General features: G+C 41.9%; 1 protein-coding gene across 1 annotated transcript; it reads left to right on the top strand.

Moving 5' to 3' along the window:
- The first annotated feature begins 928 nt into the window (after nucleotides 1–928).
- Nucleotides 929–1,464, top strand: LOC130857163 (40S ribosomal protein S11-like). The gene has a single exon (XM_057742550.1). It carries the CDS (start codon nucleotides 946–948, stop codon nucleotides 1,420–1,422), a length of 477 nt encoding a protein of 158 aa, XP_057598533.1. The 5' UTR covers nucleotides 929–945; the 3' UTR covers nucleotides 1,423–1,464.
- Nucleotides 1,465–24,524: the final 23,060 nt, after the last annotated feature.

Genomic DNA, 24,524 nt, shown 5'->3' on the forward strand with positions numbered 1-24,524 from the left:
CATCCCCTTCCCAGCATTAAAACAGCAGAGTTCCCTGGTTCCAGCTTGCACGTCCATGCGCAGTGAGCACCCTACCAAACTAAGAGCTCAGGTGAGAATGCATGATGCTTGCCAAGGAGAACAAATCACTTGGATCCCCAAAACACCTGAAGATAAAAGCTTTTTTAATAAGCAAGCTAACTAAGATCAGAGTTGTCCATTTGAAGTTATCTGTGGGTGATAAATCTTCTCTGGGGACTTTATACAGCTTGATGTTTTAAAATGTGCTAAATAGTAGGAAGCAGTATTGCCTGGCCCCAGGGTCCACAGACAGTCGTTAGCCTCCATTTCATAAGCTAGGAAAAGTTAGCCTCCCAGGCATGAACCATGGGCTGAACTGCTGGCTCCTCTCCAAGGAAAATATTTCCAGGGAAGCTGCCCCAGAAATTCCTATCAATTGCATAGATGACCAAGCATAGGGCCTCCTGAGTTCTTTTGAGGCAATGAAATACTTATACTGAGTCTTACATTTCACATGTTCCTAGGTGGCATTTACAATTTTTATTTCTCATGTCCACTAATCTGGCTATATTTTGTTGATGCCTGACAAGGTAGACAAGCTGGTCAATTTGCCTGTCCTAACCTTCACCCCCTTCTCAGAGGGTCGGTATGACACTCACTCCCCAAAATATGAGATTTTGACACGGAAACCCCAGACAGTCACTGTTTAAAGTTTTATATATATTTTTTGTTAAATTTTTATCTCAGTTTAGGCTCATCGTTCTCTATTAATTTTCAGTATCTAGCATATTAGTCCTCCCTCCCAGCTTTGTGTCATCCAGGTTACTGATCAACATACCTCCTCATCCAAGTCACCAATAAAAATGTTGACTGTAGCGGTTAACAAAGAAAAAGAAAGTCATAAAAAAAGTGGCAGACTGGCCCTTTTTTCAGGCAGTCGGGAAGATGGCGGACATTCAGGCTGAGCATGCGTACCAAAAGCAGCCGACCATCTTTCAAAATAAGAAGAGGGTCCTGCTTGGAGAAACTGGCAAGGAGAAGCTCCCGCGGTACTACAAGAACATTGGTCTGGGCTTTAAGACACCGAAGGAGGCCATCGAGGGCACCTACACTGACAAGAAATGCCCTTTTACTGGTAACATCTTCATCCGAGAGCGAATCCTGTCTGGTGTGGTGACCAAAATGAAGATGCAGAGGACCATCGTCATCTGCCGAGACTACCTCCACTACATCCGAAAGTACAACCGTTTTGAGAAGCTCCACAAGAACATGTCTGTGCACCTTTCCCCCTGCTTCAGGGATGTCCAGATTGGTGACATCCTCACAGTGGGCGAGTGCCGGCCCCTGAGCAAGATGGTCCGCTTTAATGTGTGCAAGGTCACCAAGGCTGCCGGCACCAAGAAGCAGTTCCAGAAGTTCTGAGACTGGACTCCTGCCCACTGCTCCCAAATAAAATAAAAGTTATTTTCCAAAAAAAAAAAAAAAACAGAGGCAGACTGAATGTAAGCAAATTTTAGGAATATCTCAATCAATTTATTACATTTATATGATTTTTATGAATGCTTGAGTTATATATGGTTTTATTTTATTTTATTTATTTATTTTAAGAACTTTTATTGAGGTACAGTTAACATACAATAAACTGCATATATTTAGAGTATACAATTTGGTATCCCAATCTCCCAATTCATTCCCCCCCAACCCTCCCCGCTTTCCCCACTTGGTGTCCATGTTTGTTCTCTACATCTGGGTCTCTATTTCTGCCTTGCAAACCAGTTGATTTGTACCATTTTTCTATAGTCCACATATATGTGTTAATATATGATATTTGTTTTTCTCTTTCTGACTCATTTCACTCTGTATGACAGTCTCTAGGTCCATCCATGTCTCTACAAATGTCCCAGTTTCATTGCTTTTTACAGCTGAGTAATATTCCATTGTATGTATGTACCACATCTTCTTTATCCATTCCTCTGTTGATGGACATTTAGGTTGCTTCCATGTCCTGGCTATTGTAAATAGTGCTGCAATGAACATTGGAGTGCATGTGTCTTTTTGAATTATGGTGGTCTCTGGGTATATGCCCACTAGTGGGATTGCTGGGTCACATGGTAGTTCTATTTTTAATTTTGCAAGGAACCTCCATACTGTTTTCCATAGTGGCTGTATCAATTTACATTCCCACCAACAGTGCAAGAGTGTTCCCTTTTTTCCACACCCTCTCCAGCGTTTACTGTTTGTAGATTTTCTGATGATGCCCATTCTAACCGGTGTGAGGTGATACCTCATTGTAGTTTTGATTTGCATTTCATTAAGAGTTATATATGGTTTTTAAAAGGATGTCTAAAAGAGTTCTTTTAATAAGCATTATAAAATCCTGTGATTAAAAAAAATGAGATAACATAATTAGCATCTGTTTTTTTTCTCTTTATTGGTGCAAAATAGTGGTGTGTCTTGCATTTGATTATGTCTTAGATTCAATGAAATTCAGCAGGAGTTTGCCAGGCAGAATCAGTGGGGAGAAGCACTAGAAGTAGAGAAGGACAAAGTGCAAAGGCAGGGACCAAAATGAAAGAGTGACCTATCCAGGGGGTTGCAAGTTGATGCAGAGGCAACATGGTGGGAAGAGGTAGATGAGAGTGGAAATATAGGACAGAATTTTAAAAGACAGTGGATCCCATGCCATGAAATGAGAACTTTATTCAGTAATGAAAAGGGAACTGGAAATTTTTGTGTAGGAGAGTAATGAGTTAAGATAGATGATTTCTAAAGATCACTAGGCTTCTGTGTGGGCAATGCTCAAATCTGCATGCAGACTATCACAACAGTCCAGGACCTGGACTCCAGGTGAAATGTGATCGGGAGTCAAGGCTGTGACAATTGCAATGCAAGAAAGCAGCTCATTAGAACTGCCAGGAACAGATGGTCAGTCAAAAGTAGGAAGCGAGCGCCAGACAGTTCTAGATGACCGAAGGTTTCCAGTTAGAAACTGGGTGTGGCCTTTAGCCCAAAGGGCGCCCTGACTGGAAGTCAGTGAAGTCTCCCTCTTGAGACTGGACTTGGTCCTCTCTTGTCCTAAGACTTGAGAGCTCACACTTACTTGGGGCCTGCTGGTATCTGTACACTGATCACACCAGGTTTGGGTCACAATTAATGACCTCAGTCAACTCTTTGAAGCTTCATTTGTACTCTAAAAATTGCCCCAGTGGAAGGAGGGGTTTGGGCACCTTGTTTTTGTCCCTCAAACACAGCGCGCTGAGCTTCCAATTTTTTTTAACATACTTTTTTTTAATTCACTTATTTATTTATCAGTTGCGTTGGGTCTTAATTGCTGTGCATGGACTTTCTCTAGCTGTGGCGAGCAGGGAGTGCTCATCGTTGTGGTACGCAGACTTCTCATTGCAGTGGCTTCTCATTGCAGAGCACGAGATCTAGGTACACAGGCTTCAGTAGTTGTGGCACTCAGGCTCAGTAGTTGTAGTGCACAGGCTTAGTTGCTCCACACCATGTGGAATCTTCCCAGACCAGGGATCGAGGCTGTGTCCCCTGCATTGGCAGGCGGATTCTTAACCACTGTACCACCAGGGAAGTCCTATGGGCTTCTTAGAAATCCATATTTAGGGTTGACTCTGTCAGGTTGGGATTTGAGTCAAATATTTTCATGATCACTTGTTGCCTTTTTGCCATTCAGCCCTAAAGATTCTTTTCAGATCAAATCTCCACCACTTTAAGATGAGTACCATCAGGGCTTCCCTGGTGGCACAGTGGTTAAGAATCCGCCTGCCAATGCAGGGCACACGGGTTAGAGCCCTGCTCCAGGAAGATCCCACATGCCACGGAGCAACTAAGCCCAGGAGCCACAACTATTGAGTCTGCGCTTTAGAGCCCGTGAGCCACAACTATTGAGCCCATGTGCCGCAACTATTGAAGCCCACGTGCCTAGAGCCCGTGCTCCGCAACAAGAGAAGCCACGGCAATGAGGAGCCCGCGCACCACAACGAAGAGCAGCCCCCGCTCACCACAACTAAAAGAAAGCCTCCACACAGCAAAAAAGACCCAACACAGCCAATAAAATAAATAAATTAAAAAAAAAAAGATGAGTACCATCTTTCTTCAGGTGCAAAAGCAGCACTTAGACTCACTGGGCTGACTCTGGAAGTTGGACTGCAGGAGAACAAAGGGTGTGGCTGCTTCTGACACCCCCATTCCATCCTCCAGGAGAAGAAGGCTCCTCTCACTTCCAAGCCAAGCAATGGTGAATTTAGAAGGTTTGAGAGCGTTAGAGACAGAATGTCAGAGTCTGGATTTTGGAGCATAAGAGACCTAAGTTTCTGTGTGCCATGGGCCATCAATTCAATTTCTAAGCCTCAGTTTGTCTGTAAAATGAGGATAAGAATAGTATCCACTGCATAAAGGTTCTTGTGAAGATTAAATAGGATCACGTACATAAACTGCTTAGCGCAGTACCTAACATGTTATAAACACAAAACAACGTGTAATAAGATTACCACGTCAGTGGAAATGAGTTGAAAGTGGGCAGAGTCTGACAAGCTTCTCCATCTCCCCAACAGCAAGTGCACCAGAAAGACGTGAATTAAGCAGTAGTTTTCAAACATTTCAAACATTTGAGACAATCCTCATAAGAAATACTTTTCTATTGCAACCCAAAACACACAAACAGATACAGGACTGAAGTAAAACAAGTTTTACCAAACAATAATGACATTTACTCCCTGCAACACACCATGTATTCTGAGACTTTCAATTTTTCATTAGTCTAGTTTGTTTATTTACTTTTGAAAGTTTTCAAACCTACAGAAAGTTGAGAGAATGATACAAAACACTCTTCACATGAAGCAGGGTTTCTCAGCCTCGGCAAAAGTGACATTTGCCTTCGGATAATTCTTGGAGGGGGGAGTCTGTGCGTTGTAGGTTATTTAGCTGTGCCCCTAGCCTCTCAACACTAGATACCATCAGCATCCCCTACACCCACCCCCAGCTGTAACAACCAGCAATGTCTCCAGAAACTGCTAAATGTCCCCCAGGGGGTAAAATCACTCCCACTGAGAACCAGTGGCCCAGACCTACCATCAGTTAACATTTTGCCATATTACATTATCTTTCTCTGAGTACACGCTTGTACGCACAAAAACATATTTTTTGGTTGAACGCTTTGAAAGTAAATTACAGACATCACGACACTTAACACCTAAATAGTTCAGCATGCTTCTCCCAAGAGCAAAGGCATGCCCTCACACAACCACAGTTCCATACAGCACCTTAAAAAGTAGCGTTAATTCAATAATTTCTTTTCTCCTTCTTCTTCTATGTTGTTTGTAATCCACTAGATTGATCCCACACTCCACTTATGAGTCAGGGCCTACAGAAGAAGGATCAGAGAAGTAAGTACATCTTCTCCCAAAGATCCTTAAACACAGAAGCCCATGCTTGCCAGCAGGAGAGGTGCACATGACGTCACAGAGCCAAGCACGTATTTGCAGGGGTTTTACCAACACACTGCTGTTTCTCCTTCCCTGGCTGCTGACATGTCACAGAGCACCACCCCCACCCCCCGCCACGGTGGCACTGGGAGCAGAGACCCAGCCAGCCCCACCCTGCAGGGGAACCAGGAGCTCTCCCAGGCGCCGCGGTGTGTGCCCCGGCCTGCCTGCCCAGGGTTGGCAGGACCTGCCGAGCGGGGTGTACAGCAGCCTGACCACATCACAGGCCCGGGCTCCAGCTCAGGCTCAGGCAGGCCACCTCCCACCCCTTCCCTGTTTGCTACGCTCCTTTCCTTTACCTGCACTGGCTCCAGGAAAGTGGTTACAAGTGGGTCCAGAAACTGCCAACAGGCAAGGGCTGAGACACATGAAAGTGTGTGAATCACTGGCCGTCTTTGATTCCCCTGACCTTATAAATCTGGCCTTTGAATCTAGCATCAGGATCCAAAGAGCTGCAAAACTTAAAAACTAACACTACCAAATGCAGGCGGAGAACTCACCAGGAGAGCCCTTTGCATAATTCCCCAGGAGGTCTGGAAAGATCAGCGCGGGGCAAGAGTAAAGGAAGGCTTCAGACACAGGCCCCGGGCAGCACCTTCCACGGTCCTGGCAAGGAGCCCCTTTGTGTTTGCTCTTGCTTTTATTTTTTTATAAAGACTTGAAATCTGTGGGGGCCAGACTTCCTTGAAATTCAAAAGTTTCTCCCTCTTGAAGATTAGAAATGGGGGTATTAGATCAGCTCTGGTGTTGGAGGAGAAAGTAGAACTGACTACAGCCTGAAAAGTCAGGGAGATGCTTTTACAAGAACTGACTGTGAAGTCTTGAAGGCAGTTGCTATGACAATAACCCACCACCCCTAAAAGACTCCAGAATGTGGGTTCTGCATCCCCAAGCCAGGAGAGATGTGCTGCTGGATGGGGAGCAAGATACCCATGGGGAAGTTCGATGATGGGGCCACAAAGAAATGAATTAACCCAGAAACAAAGATATGCTATCTCCATGGCATCCCCTATGTTGCTCCAGTGAATCGGTACAAAAGTAAAGAAACATTTCCAAAGCCGGGAACACAGCAAAGACAGTGATGAGAAGCAGCTATGGGTGGGAGTGCCACAAAGACTCACTGATTGCAAAATGTGTCCACCTACTATGATGCCCACAGTGTCTTCGAGGAGGCTATCACACTCCAAAAGGATCTCATTTTTTAGTTAGTCTTCTGTCTGTCTTCCCCACTGGATGACAGGGATGTGAGAGCCTTGTCTATTTCACTCACCACCATATCCTCACTTCTGAGAATGATGCCCAGAACATAATCGCCGGTGCTCAGAAGATATTTGGTGACTGAGCAAGTGAACACAGGCTCTCCTCAACTATAGCAAGTTGAGAACAATTCACCCCACTTACAGAGGAAGAAAGTAAAGCACAGAAATGTTGAGTTTACCCAGCTAAACAGTCTGGGCCATAAAACTGGAACTCCTGATTCCAATTCCCACTCTGCTTAAAACAAATAGGGACCTAACAATCATCTTTATCACTTGCTCCTCTCATCCCCTCGGGTCCTACAGTGTGGTGGGACTCTCAAAACAGTCCCAGGGATTATACTTTCATCAGCTTGAGTCTAAAATCAACAGGACATGTTCTCGAACTGTGGCGAAATATCCTGAAGGTGACCATTCAGAAGCTAACACCCAGGTTGGTAACAATCTTCTACATTCAGAATAGGGGGGCTGGCTGGTGCTGGAGGAGATGCATTAGATAGGTACCTAATTTTAAGAGGCCCAGAGGGATAAAGTGACTCAAACAAGGTTATAAGCAAGTTGGCCAGGGTGAACTACCTGGATGTGTAGTTAAGGCAAAAAAAACCCAGAAAGGAAGAAAGGAAGGGAGGGAGGGAGGGAAGGAGGGAAGGATGGATCCCAAAGAGAAGAAAAAACTATCCTGTGGTATTTCAGGTATTTCAAATTAGTATAGGAGAAGAAGCACTTAGGGACATTTAGGGACATGGCGACCTTCCCAGAGCATCTCTCACTATTGACCCAAGTGATCAATCCCTTACCTTCTCCCATCAGCTATGACCTCTCGTCAGTGAATCCCACTCCATCTCTCTTAAAAGCACTAAGGACTGTGCCAATTTCTCATCACAGAACCCAAGTCTCAGATATCACAAGGATGTTGTACAAGAACAAGGAAAAACAGAACTTAATTTTGCTCCTTCCCTCAAAATCCCTAAATTTTGGCAGACACACACACGTGCACACATGCACACTTTGCTCCCGCAGCACCACTCCTGCCACCACCACCAGCAATTCCCACAGCCCAGCCTAGAGAGTTACCTGTAAATGGGGCTCCCTGGGGATTAAATACAACCCGAGCTGAGTAGCTGAACCTCGCGCAGCTCTGGGCACCCCAGCCAGACAGAGAGGTGAAGAGAGGCATCCTCTGTTAACATCTTCTGTCCCAGGCCCTGGCTGGTACTTTACAAACAATATTTAATCTTCCCAACAATCCTGCAAAAATACCCTTTTAACAGATGAGGAAAGTAAGTCTCAGAAAGACAAAGCGCTTTATTGAGAATGCAGCTAAAAATCGGACTGCTCTTGTCATTAAACCAAACTCCCAACTCATCATTCTCATCTACTTCAAGCTGAAAATACACAGCTTTCTAGTCTCCAAAGTAAAACTGATTACATTTACTTTAGATTAGAAAAAGAAAACTTTTTACAAAACTAATCACAAGTAACATTAAAATTGCAAATTAGGGTAAAAAGCTAAGGGCAAATGCTAAAATTTCTATCTCAGTGTGAAGGGGACTCAGACAAAAGACTGAGTACTTCAGCATACTATCAGAAAGAGCCAGAATGTTACTCTTTATCAAATCTGGCAATGTCCCTGGCCTTCAGCAGAGAAAGAGCAGGCGTAGAATTAGGTCCTTCAAAGTTTATAACTACAAACTCTCCACACTGGGCTGTGAGTCCATTGGGAGAAAGCATGGCAGAAGGAATACGTGCTTTGCAAAGACTGACCCTTCTCATTACAAACTAGAGAGGATTCAGGGTTTTCCTCTGTATGGAAAGCATTCTTACCCGCTAATATCTATTCTGAGTGGAAGAAGGCGGCACAAGGTAAGGACCAGTGTGCTAGAGTTGGATATAACTCAGGGAACATGCATGGGGTGGATTTGACCATCAAATGTTTCACTCATTAGGAGTATAAAGTTACTGGCCATCACTTTGCTGTACACCTGAAACTAACACAATACTGTAAATCAACTATAGCTCAAAAAAAAAAAAAAGTTACTGGCCACTGGTCCAAGTGCTTCCTAGCAGATAAAGACAGGACCACAAAAAATATTTTTCATCTATTAAAGAGACTCACTGAGAGATCAGCAGGACTGAAAGATGATCTTCTTCTACTGAGATGCACCCAAACCTAAAGCAGACACCAGAATGCAAATGTATAGTTACTCCACATGGTCCCAGATCACCCATGTCCGCAAGATCTGCCTTATTCACTCTCTGTGCTAGTTATTTGGGAAGCCAAATCCTAACCTGCAGCTACTTTTTTAATTTGCCATGAGCCATCCACGTCACAAAGACCAGAAACGCTCAAAATCTCTGTGATCAGCACTTTCATTGTAGGAGATCCAGGTGTGAAATTAAATTGCAGGAGAAGATGACTTGGTGAACAGGCATCAGAGCAAAGGTGATGTGATGAATCAAAAGCTTAATAGCTCAGCCCCAGAAAAGCCTTCTGTGGTTTGCTCACTCAGCGCTGTCTTGCTGTGGACGCTGGCAATCCCTTTCCCTTCCATTCCTGCAGTGCTGTTTGACCAGAAATACTCTAAGAGAGCTTAGTGTAATTCCCCTCCCCTGTGCAGAGCAAGGATGACACCACGGGCATTTCTCTTCCATGGTTGACCAACCCTGCTTTGAGGACCACTCTTTCTTTAGATGCATCAGTTCATCTGATCAGGCTACAGGCAAGTCCTATTGGCCTGGGAGCCCTCTTGTCTCTTTCTAGTAGCTTGTTTATCTTGCTCTTATCCAGTGTCCATGGCTCCCACAGAGGTACTTTAACTTCCTAATTTCAGGGTTCATTTTAGCCCCCCAAGTAGTGATAAGAGTAAGCATAAGAATCTGAAGCAACGTTTGGAAAATGTCCATCTGACCTGATCTGTCCAGATAATCAAAGCATAATTTCTGTAGTTTACCCCCTTGACTAGGAAGTTTCAGTGCTATATTAAGACACAAGCTAGGCTGCTTCAAAAGAGACTGAAAACAATCATAGTTTAGACAAGACAGAATGCAATTTCCCTTTTACATGACAGTCTTAATGTAAACGATCTAGGGCTACCATCATGGTACCCAGGTTTAGGACCCAGGCTCCTTTTACTTGGTTGCTCTGCCATCCAGAGGCATACTTTTCATCTTCAAGTCTAGGATATCTATGGTAATGTCCATGCTTCTGTCACTAGTGGAAGAATAGAGGATGGGGAAGTTCAAGGTAAGGTCCCTCCCTTTAAAGGCATGACCGGGAAGATGCACACATCACTTCTGCTTACCCCATGCCCAGAACCTAGTCTGCATCCCAGCCGCAGGATAGGTGGTCCTGCAGTCTTTAGGAGGGCAGCATTACACGCAGCTGAGAATTCTGTTTTATATAAAAATGAGAGGATAGGTATTGCCTCTGCCCAGCTACCCTCATTCCTCTTTCCTTTTGAAGTCAGATTGTTCCACAACTCTTTAATGAGAACAACTGTAGACTTGTGTACAAAATTAGATTAGAAATATGCTGACTTATTGAGATATAGATGCCACATGGATTCAAAAATCATATTAACAAATCAGAACACAACATTTGCATGATCTCATTCTAAAGTTCAAGACCAGCAGTATTCCTTACTGAATATGTAGATGTGGGGAGCAAGCCTGCTTGAGAAATAATTTTATGTGCGAGAAAAGTGGTAAATACGGTTGAAAAAGGAGTTTGAGCTTCCAGTGGGGAGGGCCGAATGGACAGACAAAGGAGAGAATGCTTTTTCTCTCTTTTTGCTGGATTTTAATTTTTGTTTACATGTTCAGGTTTATAGAACTTAATTGTGTTTCTCTATAAATAACTAGAGGGTACATACCATTGGGTTTTCTTAGAAACATCTTCAGATAGTTTTGAAAGTTGGTTTCATGCCCAGCTGTCATGGACCAAAGCCTATGTCCTGATTACCCTCTAACGAGGCAACTCTATTATCATACTTCCCTCCACTCTCCCCCTGTTATCGATGAAATGGCCTGTCCTGTTTTTAACTGAAAGGAAAATCTCTGAGCTCTTGAAAAAATAAAAGAAATGAAAATGAGAGGGAATTATGTATGGTTGCACCCATAACCATAGGTTTGGTCAGTATAAATGTTGCAATATTTCATTGTTCAGCTTCTGATTCACCACATGAAACATTTTTTTTTTCCAAACACTTCTCCCCACCTCCATTGACTACATAATCATTCTAACCATTTTTTCCAGTGGACAAGAGGACTTTTTTTTAACAGTATCCAGATAGAAGAGAGGGGTTTAATTAACCCATTGTTGACTTTTGTTGGAGAAGAGGGGGCATTTATAGTGGCTGCTTTAATATAAGCTGCAGCTCCTGGTTCTTGCCTAGACTATCTCACTTAACAGTTGGCTCAACTCTCTCTGTGGCTTCATACATGAACAGGCCACCTTTTGAAGTACATAAAACAGGGATAGTTAAGTGTCTATGCAGTCTGAGGAAATTCAATCCCTCAATTTTATTCCCTGGGTCCAATTGGATTCCAGTAGCCTGAGATGTTCTTTCAACAAAAAAAAGATATTTGTCCCTTCCCAATGTAAAATCCATCCAATAAAAATGTTTAACCAAAGAACAGAGAAAACTAGTTGCAGAAGGAAGGAAGGAAAGAAGGAAGGGAGGGAGGGAGAGAGGGAGGAAATAAATGAGGTTCCCCATAAAAACCCAGACTGAGGGCTCTCCAAGGGAGTACAAAGGTTACCCTCCCTCTCATAACAGCCTCTGAAAATATGCTCCTCTCCTACAAGTGGAAACTGTGTAGCCTTTCTTTCAAAAAGTACCCCTCCAACAAAGTGAGAGAGTAGCATTGTTATATATACACTACCAAATGTAAAATAGATGGCTAGTGGGAAGCAACTGCATAACATAGGGAGATCAACTCAATGATTGGTGATGACCTAAAGGGGTGGGAAAGGGAGGGTGGGAAGGAGACTCAAGAGGGAGGGGATTTGGGGACATATGTAGAAATACAGATGATTCACTTTGTTGTACAGCGGAAACTGGCACGACAGTATAAAGCAATTATACTCCAATAAAGATCTGGAAAAAAAAAAATGTACCTCTACATGAAATAGCACATGTGCCTGAAGTTGATCAACAAAAAAGATCATTTCTGGGTCGGTCAGCCCATGTTTGAAGAAGCTGCAGACTGGAAAGACCCTGGAGGCCTAAGGGGGGAGCTTCTGCCTCCAAGGAAAGATGGAATTTAAGCCAGTGATTCTTGGCCCCATTTTAATAGCACATAGAAGCCTCAGAGTGTTGGAAGGAAAAGAAAACAAACAACTGAAAAATCAACTTTTTCTTTCTCCCTCCTTAGACTTTTTTAAGTTAAAAAGGAGAAAAAATATTCTCCAATGTTTTACAATGTCTTTAGACCTCCAAATATACCAATTAATAATTTTATAAGCAAATCAACTTGCTTGTCATAGAGTAATATATTCTTAAACTAATAATGACATTTTGGGAGCTGTAAAGACATATCTTTTTATGTTATACACATCCAGATTTTCCCAAATTTTACACATCTAGCAATACTGCACATTGTTTCTAGTTATACAATATTCATTCAGTAAAAATGTATTATACTTGAATCATTGCAAATCAACTATACTTCAATTTTTAAATGTGTTATTGATTTTCTGCTTTGTGCCAGGCACCATGCTACAGTCTGAGGATAGAACAGTAATTAAATAAGGATAGAGCCTCTGCCTTCATAAAGCTTTCAATCAAACAGAAAAGATGGCTTTAAGTAATAATTATACAAAGAATTCATTTTTTCTCCCATTGGTCATAAACCCCAAATCAATTTGAATCTACCTTCATACAAACGTCACTGCCATGTGATGCTTTTATCATGGAAGTGGTGCCTCACACAGGCATGCAGACAGGGGAAGGGGTCGTGAGCGTGCTCTAGCAGAAGCTGTCAGTGTCACACTTACTTCCCCTCTCCCTTCATCCCAAGGCAACCGACCAACTTCCAGCTGCAACCTGCATCTCTTTGCCTAAGGGCTTCCTCTGCCTGCTGGAGATTACTCTACCGGTTCCTTAGCACCCACCACCAGCAGCAGCCCTCAAGAACTACTGACAGGAGTTGGTGTATAAATACCCCAGCTCCATCACCTCTTGAAGCATATGTAGGAGGTGTGTTTTCTATACTGGCCTCCAAAGTTCCTAAATGCAATTTAGCTCTATTTACACATTCTGCTAACTTGCTGGATAAAGTGCCCTCTCGTGGCTGCCTTCCCTTCCCATTTCACTTCCTCACTTTCCTATAGCTGTTTCCTAGAATCATCTCCTAAATAATTTACTTGCATTCAAATCCTTCCTTCGGGGTCTGACTCTAAGCTATTTCATAGAGTCTGCCCAATGTGTGCTCCATTATTAAATCATCGTTTAACAGCACCTACTGAGCCCCAATTGTCTTTTTTCTTATTTAATGTATTAATGTTCTATCTCTTTAAAGGAAGAAAGATAGGAGTGTCTCTTATGCAGAGTGAGTTTTTTAAGTTCTCAAGGGCACTAAATTACACAGCCTGTTATATGTTATAAAATTTGCCATCATAACCAAATAAAATCTCTTCTCTTTCCACTTACATCTATTTTCTGTTGTTCTGTCCCCTGTTGACAGAGGCAGGGTCCCCCATATAAGGGGGAGAAGGATGGGAAAGAGGTAAAATAGGCCTTTGGGGTATCCTCTCCACAATAGAAAAGGGAAAATAAGTTTTAGATTGATACAGGAGCACAACACTTTTTATGAAGACCATGTGGAATCAGTGTTATTCATTCCTCTTTGGAGCTCACAAAATCTGCCCACACTTCTGTTGTTTGCCTCTACAAAGGGGTATCTTCCAAGAAGTCATCAAAGGTCTCAGTTGTTTAGTTTAGGATGTTTAATTTAGCAATTCAATCAATTTAAGTCAGAGGGGGGACCTAGGAAGGATGCAGGGGAATCTCACAGAACAGCCAACCTGTGGAAGAACAGAGATACAGCTGGGCCTTGGGGATGATAGGAACCAGCACCTTGGCCCCCTGGCAATGGGGTCTCCTCCCTTTCCCTGCGTTCCGTAAACTGACTTTATTAACTCATTAAAGACTCATTTAATGAGTCTCTCTCATTAAAGACTGGTTTTCTCCAAATTCGGGGTTCTCGGCTTCAGGACTTTTGAAAGGACACTGGTTGTCCTCAGGTTGCTATTCACCTGCGTGCCCCTGCAATCTTACTGGCTGCTCACAGCAACTTCCATTCTGACCGGTCACAGCATCCACTCAGGTGAGTCCGTGCCCCGCTGTTCCACTTGTCAGGTATGTTGGAAACCCCTCCAGCTACACTCACAAAATCACTGTGAGAGTGGAGAAATGGGCTTTAGGCTGAGCTTCCTAGAGCAACGCCTAAGGAACTGACCCGGTAAGGGAGCGACCCCTAACGCCAGAGCCCCACTGCCCCTCCAACCCTCCCTTCCCAACCCCACGCCCGCAAGATGGTGGCCACCCAGCCAAGCTGATTCCTCACATACATTGGTCAAAATGCACCAAATTGTGCCCTTGCCATTGATGAATTCTGTGTTATGTAAACTATACCTCAATAAAACTGACAAAAAAAAAGAAAGAAAGACAAGGAGACAAAAAAATCCTGCTTACCCTTTCCTGACCTTTCTGAAGCGCTACTATTCCTGCTTGTGCTTTGTATGACATGTGGGGTATCCTTTTTTTGAGTTGTGTTTTTTTCTTTCAGCTGTTGTTCCAACCGTGAATTTTTCTAACCCAAACTGCAACTTCTCTGAAGGGAGGGAGTTACTGAAAACTGACCTACGCCAGTTTAGTTCTTTTTGGTGGAAACAGCAGCCACTGAAGAAGTTGGAGGTGTGTCCCGCCACCCTCACCCTATTACATTGACGGGGAACCTCAAGCCAAAGTCTGCCACACGTGCAAACATTGGCTAAAAAACAGCTTGCTCACAAGTAAACACAAAGGCGTTTATAAAGCCTGTTCAATAAGCCCCATGAAGTGTAAGCTCTCCACTCGTTGACCACCACCTCATACAAAAGATTTGTCTGAGAGCCAGGACAACATTCCAGAAACAAGATTCTGATACCTGCACAGGTGGCCTTCTCCTAAGCGAATGGCTGGATATGGGACCATTCAGGGATCCAGTGGTTGTTGCCTGCCCTAAGGGTACAGGCTACAGGCCTTGCTAGATTCTTCTACCCTGTTTATCCAAGTGGCTTTGAGACATTCCAGCCTATCCCCACATCGTGAATATATTCCGTTTCATCAAACTGGGAGACCACATTCATTATGCAAGCACTAACTGTTTTCACCAATAAAACCCCTTTGTGACATTCACTATGCTTGCTAGAGAAGCATAAGGTATTGATCGGGATATGAATAGTGTTAGCGCCTGTAGTAGCTGCCTGAACTTCCTGAATAGGATGAAGTTGGCCCCAGACTGTGTGTTCTTGACTAGAGCTGCTACCCTTGGAGATGGAGCTTAAATCAAGTAGCATAAACTCAAGTTTCTCTGTCTATGCTGAACTTTTTGAAAGTAAATTATAGACATCTTTCCAAAAACATATCCTGTCTTTTAAACTCTTCATAAAATTTTTGACTTCTAATAGATGTTTAGTAACTGTTAATAAGTATAAGCCAAGCAAATTAAAAATGGAGAGTTTTTAGGAAGCAAGGAAGGAAGGAAGGAAGGGAGGGAGGGAGGCAGGAAAGACAGAAGGGAGGGAGGGAGGGAAGGAGGGAGGGAGGGAGAAAGGAAGGAAGGAAGGAAGGAACGAACGAACGAACAAACGAACGAAGTATAGAGGGAGGGAGGAAGGAAAGAAGAATGGATGAAGGCTTCTACCCTCCAGACCCTCCTTGTCTTTGAAGGTGTAGACATTCAGCCCTGGGCTATGCCTCAGGTCCCAGCACTGCTTTTTGGGAGGCTTTGGGGACTGGTGGTTTTTAAAAACAGATCCAAAAATAAGGAAATGACGTGGTCTGTGAAAAGGCTAAGTCACCCTGTGTAAATAAAACTGGGAAATTTCTGGAGTGAAAAATAATTCCCAAAGGCTAATTAGCAGCCTAAAATTAGTCATATTAGCCCACAGAAGCAAGGCTTCCCTAGGTCACCGAGTTTGCCATATCAAGGAAGCTCCAATCCCCCACCCACTGCAGTCACCCTTTAAAGGCCTTTCTTCTACAAGACCAGTCCTAGTGCTCATGGAGTTGGAGCCACTCAGGGCCAAGCTCAAAGGCAGGAAGGAGAAGTGATGGTGTGGCTGGACAGGGAGCCAGGCAAATACCACCCTGCCACCTGCCATTCTAAACATATCTAGTGTATCTTTACAGCAGCATGGCCCAGCTTTGGAATTCAAATCCTGGTCTGCCACTCCCTAGGTCTACAGTCCTGGGCAAATTACTCAGTCCCTATGAAGCTCAGATTCCTCATGCGTGAAAACAACAGCAACAATAAAAGGTGAACAAAGCACAGTACCTACCTGCAGCAGCCATCCAGTATTTTTCCTTGCCCAGTATCCATCCCCCTGCTTGTGACAGCACCCATTCATCTTCCGTGGGGCAGATCCTCACCACTCTTGACCTATGTGGTTCTGGGGAACTCACCAGCATTGAACAGGTTGGCACAAGACCGAGATCTGGCCAATCAGCATATTCTGTCCCAGCACCACTGCTCCGTTATGAGTCCCTTACCCACTGAGACTCAGTCCTGGGACTTGTGTTGGAACCATGGAAATAGATTTTTCCCTCTTCTGAACCTGAAGCTGATAATGTGGGCCTGACTGTGGTGGAATCACCATTTGGAAAGAAGCTGCCTGGGATTGAAGCCAAGGCAAGAAGAAGGATGGTTTGAGCACTTGGACGGAACCAAGCCAGGATGAAGACCTTATCCAGAGACTGGTCAGTTACAGGAGGGAATAAATGCCACTCTTAGCTCAAACCAGTTTGAGGTGGGTTCTCTGTCTTATAAAAAGAAAACTACCGTGGACTCTGAATCATAACGCCCAATTTAAATTGTGACTCTGTGACTCATTAGCGGTGGGAATTTGGGTAGTTTGTTTATTTATTTATTTATTTATTTATTTATTTATCTCTGTGTCTCGTTTTCTTGCTAATACATGGGATAATAAGGCTTCGTAAGGCTTCTGTGAGGACTGCATATGAGTGAACGTACATACAGTACTTATAACAGTGCCTGGAGCCCGGGCACACTGAAAGTATTATACTGGTGTCAACTATCATAACAATAATAATAATAATATTGTATGTGAATTATATAATATTGGCAATTGTTACTCTCATTATCATTGTCATGTCATAGATATATAGGATTTGCTGGAATATAGCCCATGAATTTGAGTAAAATTAAGAATTGTTCTGGTGAGTCCTTATAAAGGAGGGAGTGTTAAATTTCATCCAGCCCAAACTAAGGCCCGGATAGCCTTATTGTCTTTTTTGCTAGACTGATTAGACTGGTATAGCAGGGCCATGCTATAGAAGTATTTAGGATATACCTTAATGAAAGACAGGATCTTGTGTAGACCCTGATGATGTCTGTATAGATAAGACTGAGAATTCTGGGTCAAGTTAGGCAAGCGTACTGACTAAGGAAGCCTTCACGAGAAGGTGGGGTTTGCGCATGACTTGGAGGAGTAGGGAGCATTAGTCTTGATAGTATCTATAGTTAGAGTTTCCTGGGCACAGGGAACAGCCAGCACAAAGGTACTGCCAGGCATTTTGGAGGAAGAGCTGGATTAGAGCAAGGGAGGGGGATTCTGTCGGGGTGGGGACCGCGAGGCCCGCAAGGCTAATGGGGCCAGGTCATGTGGGAGCCCTATGCGCCAGGGCAAAGACTTCAGTTCTCACACTGTGTGAGACGAGACCCACAGCAGTGTTTGGGGCAAAGGAGTGACATCTGGCTTTGGTTTTGAAAGATCACCCCAGTTGCTGTATTGCGAGGAGACTGTTGGTGCACAATGGTAGAGCAGGGAGACAAGTCCGGAAGCTGGTTCACATCCAGGTGAAAGATGATGCTCCTCTGAGCATACTGGCTTCAGACTCTCACACCAGTTTTCCCCCAATGAAGAAACTACAGCTTCCAGTGTCACATCCTCACAGTTTACCACCTGACAGCAAAGGCCTCCTTCCCTCTAATTGTTCTTAATTCCCTTAAAAACACATAAGCAAAAACAAACAAAAAGAAAAAAAAGAAAAAAAAAACACATGAGCAAAGCCCAGAGAAAGTCACACGCTACTTTACACTCCACTTACCATTCTTCCCCAGGCCTGGCACATAGTTGGCACTCACTGAATGCATTTTGCAAAATAAATGAGTAGCACATAAACAGGCAAATCTGCTACTTGATTGATTTTTTGAGATGGGTTGTAAGGCACTGTTTACACCTTCTTGCCTTGTCTATTTTATGACCAATTGGTTATATTTGCAAAGTAACCAGATGGATTTCATAAGGATGGCCAATGGCTATGAGAAGTATGTGAATTCCTGGCTTCATTAATATCTCCTTCTCATTGAGTTAGTCTTTCCTAGACAAGTTTGAATTTTAGGCAATGTTATGACACCAATGAAAGTAGGAAGCCACTGCCAAATATCTCATCACCATCATTACTCAAAATAATAAGTGCAAAACTGTCAAGTAAAGCATAGAAGAGAACAAGAAGGACAGAGAGAAACATGGAGCATCTAAATCAGAACTTGAAAACCAGCAGCCCGAGAATCTGACCTGATCACATGTATTGTTTGGCTTGCACAATAGCGACCCATGTATTGATTTTAATTTTTTAAATTAGTGGCTGATATGTAAAAGTTGAGATCTTTCATATGAACTTAGATCTCCAATTTTTCTTTTTACTTTTTTTTTTTTAATTTATTGGCTGCATTAGGTCTTCGTTGCTGTGCATGGGCTTTCTCTAGTTGTGGTGAGTGGGGGCTACTCTTCATTGCAGTGCTCGGGCTTCTGATTGCAGTGGCTTCTGTTGTTGCAGAGCTCGCGGTCTAGGTGCATGGGCTTCAATAGTTGTGGCATGTGGGCTGAATAGTTGTGGCTCACGGGCTCTAGAGCTCAAGCTCAGTAGTTGTGGTGCACAGGCTTAGTTGCTCCGCGGCATGTGGGATCTTCTGGGACCAGGGCTCAAGTCCATGTCCCCTGCATTGGCAGGCGGATTCTTTACCACTGCATCACCAGCGAAGTCCCTCCAATTTTTCATTAAGATGTTATACTATGTGGCATTGTCGAGTCACATTTCCCTCGAGGTCCTGGATTTCTTTAAGTAGGATTTCCATCTCTCTTAACACATATTCTGCTTATGAAATATACAGTATCTCTCTAGTCCTTATTTTAAAAAATTGAACTTACAATTTCTAATTTTAAGTGTATTTTCTGAGACACCATACAAAGCAAAATCCAGAATGGTGTTCTAGAACTAACATGGTAAAAGAAGTCTCAAACCACGGAAATGCAAAACTTGTGTGTAAGAACAGAGAAGTTTTAAATTATAGAGCAAGGATGAAACAGGCTAATGTGTTAATTTTGGCACATCTTTCACAAGTGGGAACTTCAGCCATGCCAAATCACAGAGATAAATTTAGAATCATTCAAAGCCATTAGGATTATTAGTTCATACATAAGAAAAGCAGGATTAATAAACTCCTGCCTATGTAGAAATGAGTACTCTGGCCTATGTCTGCTATTCTAAATCGTAATTGCAAAATTCCTACTGTGAATACATCATAACTAGGAACTGGAGGTGGCCCCAGCTATGAACCAAAAATTGGAAGAGATCACACTAATTTGTGAAATCCAGGACTGAACTGAAACCAAACATTATTTTTTTCTAAATTGTGGCCTCACCCAAAAAAGATTCTATGAAAACCAATAAAATCCTATTAAATTCATATGAACTATAATTGAACCACTGTTTTCTAAAACAATTGAACCAGAACTTTAGAGTAGTATCTAAACCAAACCAGCATTTTTTCTGTGTACATCTCTTCTGATAATTATCTTTAAAGACTTTCATTTTTTTGTTCCAGTTATTGTGCATATCAAAAGCACAGGAAACATATTTCAATCAATTATTAACTATTTTGAATTCTGGCAGACTCTGCTGGTTGCCAAACACATATTCATTCCATTCTACTTCTTTAACAAAACCCAGATTTAGCCAAGAAGACAATATATCCAACTTCCTTTACCTAGCCTCCCTTGGAACAAAATGTGGCCACGTGTCTAAGTTTCAAACTATAGGATTTAAGCAGAAGTTGAGTGGAACTTCCAGGACACTTTTTTGCCATGGACCCATTCTATATTCTTCCATCTTGAAATTCAAGTGTATGGCTAGAGCTCCAGTACCGTAAGACAAATTTTAGGATGCAAGCTATGCATTAAGGATGACAAAACAGAAATCAGGAGATAGAGTTATTGTTGACACCCTGAAGGTCCATCCCAGCTCCAGTTTTCTTTCACATGAGAGCTCAATAAAACTTTATTGTGTATGAGCCATTGCTTTGAGGATTTTCTGTTGCATGTAGCTAAACCTTAACCTAACTTATAAAGAAAGTATGCTAACATTACAGAAAACAACTCAGTACATCATTTTATTCAATGAACATTCATTGACTATCTACTCTGCATCAAGCACTGCATTAAGGATACTGATGTATTTCCTGCTGTCATGGAACACACAAGAAAGAAAACTTGGCTTGGCAACTACATCCCAGACCGAGCCCTACTATCAGCTAATGAAGCCTTTGAACTTGGAGAAGCCACTTCACTTCTCTAAGCCCCAGGTCCTTCATATGTAATATGATGAGGCATGACCAAATCTTTCCTAAGATCATTTCCAGCTCTTCCATCATATGATTCAGTGGGTGTCCACAGAAAGCCAAACTTTTCCTCACCATCTATAGAGCCCTACCCCACCCTAAGTCCCCAGAGGCTAGTAATATGACCCTAATTGACCTTCTCCAACCACACTTGTTAAGACCAACAATCAGATTCTCCTTTCTGGGAATCTGAAGTTGAAATATTGTGATACTTAGGTACCTGGTGCTGGGCACTTGAACTGAAAGGTCATGTGCAATAGGGGTAGAGCAAGGGGCACAGCAAACCAGAGCCCTGTGTGAGCCCGTGTTTAGGGAGCAGAGACACATCAGGAAGCAGGGAAAGTTGCCTGCATGACAGAGCAAGAACACACAAAGGAGGAAAAGCCAAAGGTACCAAACTGGCAGTCTGACAAGGCAGAGATAGCCCTTAGTTGAATTTTCATTTGAACCAGAACATTTTTAAAACATTGGATCATTTGTCAAGATTTTTAAAGGAAGACATTTTGCATAAAGTTTTGAATTTCCAGCATCTCTGAATTCGTGAAAGATCTGACGACACTAGACCTTCCTTTATGCATGGCCACAGGGACTGGAGCAGGGTTGTCTAAACAAGATGAGTTATGTCAGCGCCCACCCCTCCCTGTTATCTAACACCAGTACTCTGCATTCATCTCCCCTCCCTACAGGGCCCTTGTTAGTATTTGAGTTTGAGACCCTGACCCAGGCTGTGTAGACACATGAGAAAGTGACAGGCTCAGCCAAGATTTTCCAATTTCAGTGTCCCCTCTCTAGTCCCAGCTCGGCTTTAGTAACTGTCCTGGAGTAGTTGTTAGATTCCAGAGCCAGCTGTAAGAAAAGCCAAGAAACAACACAACTGACATCTTAGAACCCCCCACAGGGTCAGGAATTGTCAGACTCAGGTACTTCTGGAAATGGAAGGTTAAGGTAGGACTAACAGGAATATAGATTAAAAGCGATTGGAGGAGATTTCCACTTAAGTCAAGATGGAGCAGCAGGGACCAGTTTTACTTCCTTACCAGACACAATTCATGGAACATACAAAATATATGAAACAATTGTTCCCAAGACATTGAATATTAGGCAAAAAAGTACAGACATTCCTGAGAGACAGAAAATAAAGATGAGCTCTATGATTGCCCCAGCTTACTGTCTTGAGATAGTTTTTATTTCCACCCCAAACTGGCCAGGACACACACTATTCTTTAATGCACACAGATTATTTACCAAAATAGTCCCTATTCTGGGCCAAAAAACAAGTCTCAATAAATTTAAAAGGGCTCAAGTCATACAGAGTATGTTCTGAGACCAAAAGGAAATTAAAACAGAAATCAATAAGAAAAATATATCTCAAAACTCCCAAAAGTTTGAAAATAAAATAACACACTTCTTAACCCATGAGTCAAAGAAGAAATCAAAAGAGAAATTACAAAGTAATATGAGAACACAATATTTCAAAATTTGTGAGTTAACTAAAGCAGAACTTAGAGGGAAATCTAGAGCACTAAACACTTAAGTAAGAAAAACAAAAACAAAGAAAGTGTCAAATCAGTGACCTCAGCTTCCTTCCAACTTAAGAAACCAGGAAAAGAAAAGCAAATGAAACCCAAAGTAAGGATGAGAAAGGAAATAATAATAATACCAAAAACGTACGGAAATGATACTAATCCTATACAAAATCTTACAGAAAATTGAAGAGCAGGTAAGGAGTCCTATGAGGCCAGTATTCAATGATACCGAACCAGACAAAGGCATTACGTGAAAAGAAAACCGCACATCAATACTTTCAATTCATAGATGCAAATTTCTGTTTTTTAAATTGAGGTATAATTGACATATTAGGTGTATAATATAGTTACTAGACATTTGTAGATGCAAATTTCTTAAAATAAATAACCAAGTAGGTATTATCCCAGGATTATAAGGTTGATATAACAATTGAAAATCAATAAATTTAATTCACTATGTCAACAAATTAGAAAAGAAAAACTATGCAACCATCTCAATAGATACAAAAAAGCATTTAAAAAATCTAACTTTCCTGTTAAAAACTGTCAACAAAGTAAGAACATATGGGAACTTCTGCAACCTCATAAAGAATATCTAGGAAAACCTACAGCCAACATCATATTTATTGGTGAAAGACTGATTGCTTTCCCCCTAACATCAGAACGAGGAAAGGATGTCTGCTCTCATCACATATATCCGACATTGAACTGAAGGCTCTAGACACTGAAATAGGCAAGACAAAGAACAAAGGCATCCAGTTTGGAAAAGAAGAAGTAAAAGTGTCTTTATTCACAGATGATGTGATTATCTATGCAGAAAATCTTATGCAACCTACACACACACAAAAAAGCTACTAGAATTAATAAATGAGTTTAGTAAAGTTTTAGTATATGAGTAATAATGTAAAAAAATCAAATTACATTACTATATACCAGCAACAAATTATAGGAAATAGAAATTAAAATATTCCATATCGGACTTCTTAGGTGGTGCAGTGGTTAAGAATCTGCCTGTCAATGCAGGGGACACAGGTTTGATCCCTGCTCCAGGAAGATCCCACTTGCCTCGGAGCAACTAAGCCCATGTGCCACAACTATTGAGCCTGCTCTCTAGAGCATGAGAGTGACAACTATTGAGCCCAAGTGCCACAACTACTGAAGCCCACACACCTAGAGCCCGTGCTCCCCAACAGGAGAAGCCATGGCAATGAGGAGCCCACCCACCACAATGAAGACTAGCCCCTGCTCACCACAACTAGAGAAAGCCCGTGTGCAGCAACGAAGACCCAACACAGTCAATAAATAAATAAATGAATAATTAAAAAATAAAAAATAAAAAATAAAAAATGAAATATTCAATACTATTTAAAAACATGAAATACTTAGGGATAAATCTGACAAAAGATATGTAAGTCCTATATAAGGAAAACTAAAAAACATTGTGAAGAGAAATAAAGAATATTTAAATAAATAGAGAGATATACTGTTTTCTTGGGTTGGAATGCTCAGTGTTGCTAAGATGTAAAATTTCCCCAATTTGATCTATAGATGCAATGCAATTTCAGCCAAAATCCCAGTTGAGCTTTTTACATTATACATTATATTGTTAATTTTCATATTGACAAGATGATTCTAGAATCCATTTGGAAATGAAAAGGACCTAAAATAGTCAAGTCAGATTTTTAAAAAGAAGAATAAAAGTAGAGGATTTACACTACCCAACTTCAAGATTTAGTATAAAGCTATAATAATCAAGACAGTGTGGTATTGAATTCAGGACAAACAAGCAGAATAACAGGTTAGAATGGAGAATACAGAAATAAATCCTTGCAAAAGTGCAAAGGCAATTTGATGGCAAAGCATAGTCTTTTTGACAAATGGTGCTGCCACAACTGGATATCCATATACAAAAACCAGAAGTTTGATCCATACCTCACACCACATTTTAAAAATTAACTCAAAATGGATCACAGACCTAAATTTAAAACCTAAAAGTACAAAACTTCTGAAAGAAAACAGGAGAAGGTCTTTGTGACCTTAGATTAAATGAAGGTTTCTTAGGTACAACACCAAAAGGTCAATGAATAAAAGAAAAAAATAGATAAATTGGATTTCATCAAAATTAAGAACATTTGCCCTTTGTAAAACATTGTTAAGAGAATGAAAAGACAAACCACAGACTGGGAATATATATATATATATATATATATATATGCAAGTCACATATTTGATAAAGGATTTGCATCAAAACTAAGCAAAGAAACCTTCAATGGGCAAAGAGATTTGAACAGACAATTCACCAGAGGATATACACATGGCAAATAAGCATATGC

This window comes from Hippopotamus amphibius, chromosome 7 (assembly GCF_030028045.1).
Source record: "Hippopotamus amphibius kiboko isolate mHipAmp2 chromosome 7, mHipAmp2.hap2, whole genome shotgun sequence".
NCBI lineage: Eukaryota > Metazoa > Chordata > Mammalia > Artiodactyla > Hippopotamidae > Hippopotamus > Hippopotamus amphibius.